The sequence below is a fragment of the Teleopsis dalmanni genome, chromosome X (genome assembly GCF_002237135.1).
Source record: "Teleopsis dalmanni isolate 2A chromosome X, ASM223713v2, whole genome shotgun sequence".
NCBI lineage: Eukaryota > Metazoa > Arthropoda > Insecta > Diptera > Diopsidae > Teleopsis > Teleopsis dalmanni.
Genome location: NC_051848.1, coordinates 58801353 through 58803830, shown reverse-complemented (window position 1 = coordinate 58803830; position 2478 = coordinate 58801353). Strand labels below are relative to the sequence as shown.

At 31.9% G+C, this 2478-nt stretch overlaps 1 protein-coding gene across 1 annotated transcript; it reads right to left on the bottom strand.

The window, feature by feature from the left end:
• Positions 1–579: 579 nt before the first annotated feature.
• LOC119661998 lies at positions 580–1595 on the bottom strand. Its single transcript, XM_038071533.1, has 3 exons — positions 1357–1595; positions 1171–1286; positions 580–1096 (listed from the first exon to the last, which is right to left on the bottom strand). Exons 1-3 carry the CDS (start codon positions 1523–1525, stop codon positions 596–598), a joined length of 786 nt encoding a protein of 261 aa, XP_037927461.1. The 5' UTR covers positions 1526–1595; the 3' UTR covers positions 580–595.
• Between the last annotated feature and the right edge of the window lie 883 nt (positions 1596–2478).

Sequence of the window (2478 nt, the reverse complement as noted above, 5' to 3'; positions counted from 1 at the left end):
GTTAATTTTACCTATTTTAATATATTCAGCGATCTTTAAATGATCCTTATTTAACTATACATTTGATGTGTTGGCTGGTATCGATATCGATGACGACAAATTGTTAAAAAAGGATGTGGAGATCAACAGTACTGCATATGTATATGTGTAATCTATTAGGTTAACTTAACGAGCTAGAATGATTTGTATATTTTATCTGGTCTATATTTTCCGTGATAAAAATTCTCAACATAGTAAAAAAAAAAATACTACAAAAAAGAAACGTTGTATTAATTGTAAACAATTTTCATGCTTTGGGCATCTGTAATATATGATTTAATGATTCTTCACAGTATTTAATTTCAGTACTTAATCAAGGAGAGTGTATATATTGTTCCATATATCGTATGTTTCAATGACTAATATTTTTTAAACTTAAAAGTAATCAGAAAGTTTGCTGTAAAAAACATGCCATGTAGTATTTACCGTAGTTGCTAATTTGAAGTAAATAAAAGTATCTAGACATAAAAAAAAAGTTTCATATATTTATTGTGTACATATTCAAAAGAAGAGTTAAAAATATTACATTGGAATGTACACAAAACTTTTTTAAATATTAATAATATTCGAAGTCCTGATAATTATAAGTACTAGTGCGCTTACGGCGCGTTTTCTGGGATGCACCAGTTTTTCCAGAGCTGGTGTTCCTGCGACGTGTTTTTGGAGCTTCACCATTACCTTTTAAGGCGTTACTGGTCTTCTTACAACGTTTATTTGATGATTCACAATTATCTACAGTTGTTACAATGTTGCACTTCTTTTTAGGTACATCAGTTTTTAGACACATTCCACCGATGCGTTTACGACGCTCGTTTGGTAGTTCAGCATTATCTTTAGAGGTGCTATTCTTGCTACTTTCGGTCTTACGACACTTGTTTGAAGGCACAACAACTTCTTCACCAGCGTCACCAGAGCTGCCTGTTTTGTCCCAACGACACTCGTTTGGATGTGTACCAGCTTTCTTAGAGCTGTCCTTGGAACTGGTGCCTGGTAGTTCATCAGTATGCTCAGATAATCTGATAATCTCAGTATTTATCTGAGCCAAGCGGTATTGAAGCTGTAAAAGTTTTTTGCATTTAATTAGACTTTTTTAAACTGTATCTTATTTCTTTAGTTGTTTTTATTTCTTACCAGGAAAATATTTAAAGGTTCGCCTTCCTTAAAATCAGGGAACACCGTTTTAATATCTACATTGTACCTCTCAGGGCAAGGATGCTTTAGGGGTTTGTCTATTTCGTTTTTAACAGCTTATTTAAATAGTAAAAAGTATTCTTTTAAATAATAAAATTAGATAATAGAAAGTAAATTATAGCTTACCCGAACTTGCCACCTCTGGAACGTTCTCCACATTTTGCACAGGAGTTGAGTCCTTGATAATTAAATCACCTGCCTCTGGAATCGGTAAGTCTGATTCAGGGTTTTCTACCATTTCCTCCTGCTTCACGTCTTCTAAACTTTCCATTGTAGTGGAAGAAATATTTTCCATATTTTAACTTTTTAAATTTTTTAATGCACGAGATTTTAAGAACGTTGCAAACGTCAAAGACAAGCCAATGAAAAGAGACTTGTAGCTTGAGTTTTATTAAAATGTTGAAAATTTTTTCAGTGTTGCATTTTATTTATGCGTCGCATCACAGAAACTTTTATACCATGTATACATCATCATACCATGTATACACATTACAAACTTTAGTAAACGTACTTTGCAAAACTAGATTCCAAAACGTCAAACCTTTACGTTATCGTTTCAGGTTTGCATTCTGACAATTGATGCGTTTTTTGATGAGCATGAAGCTAGAAATGTTATTATATTTTGATCTAATTTTGTTTACTATATTTTCAAGTAAGTTAAAAAGCACCGAAGGTCTTTATATAGTTAACGAAATTTACTTAGTAAGTTAAGCTTACTAAGTAAGCAGTGGAAACATACTTTGTTGCGCTTATTTTTATGCGTCAAAGTAAGTTTTGGTGACTGGTTTTGTACTCCAAGTCGACTTCCACCTGCGAAGTTCGTTATTTAAATCCCTTATTATACATTACGAACTTTGGTGGTGGAAGTCGACTTCGAGCTCAATAGCAGCTATCAGAGCTCAATTTCTCATGTTAAAATGGGCAAAAGTTTTGGAATTACCTTCAGCTAAGTTTATTAGAAAATGTTCGCAATATAAACATTGTGTAACAAATGTACAAGCTCTTTATTAATTATAAAAGGCTTTTGACCAATTATAATTTGTTGTTGTGTTTTGTTAATTTTGCTATAAACTATAAACATTTTAATATAGAAGATTACGACATAGCATATTTAAACATTTGTTTGCATTTCTCTCTTCCGTATCGCGAAAAGCATTTTCACATTAAGACCGAGTTAGTTTGGAACACACATTTGGAAAATGTTCATACATTTAAGTATATTTAAAATAAACTTCAGTAAATTATACT

What these genes read in the sequence shown, in the direction of transcription:
- LOC119661998 (XM_038071533.1), bottom strand. Translation starts at nt 1,525, where the DNA reads ATGGAAAATATTTCTTCCACTACAATGGAAAGTTTAGAAGACGTGAAG. An exon ending in TCCAGAGGTGGCAAGTTCGG is followed by an intron (nt 1,287 to 1,356) that starts GTAAGCTATAAT and finishes TATTTAAATAAG; the next exon opens with CTGTTAAAAACGAAATAGAC. An exon ending in AACCTTTAAATATTTTCCTG is followed by an intron (nt 1,097 to 1,170) that starts GTAAGAAATAAA and finishes AAACTTTTACAG; the next exon opens with CTTCAATACCGCTTGGCTCA.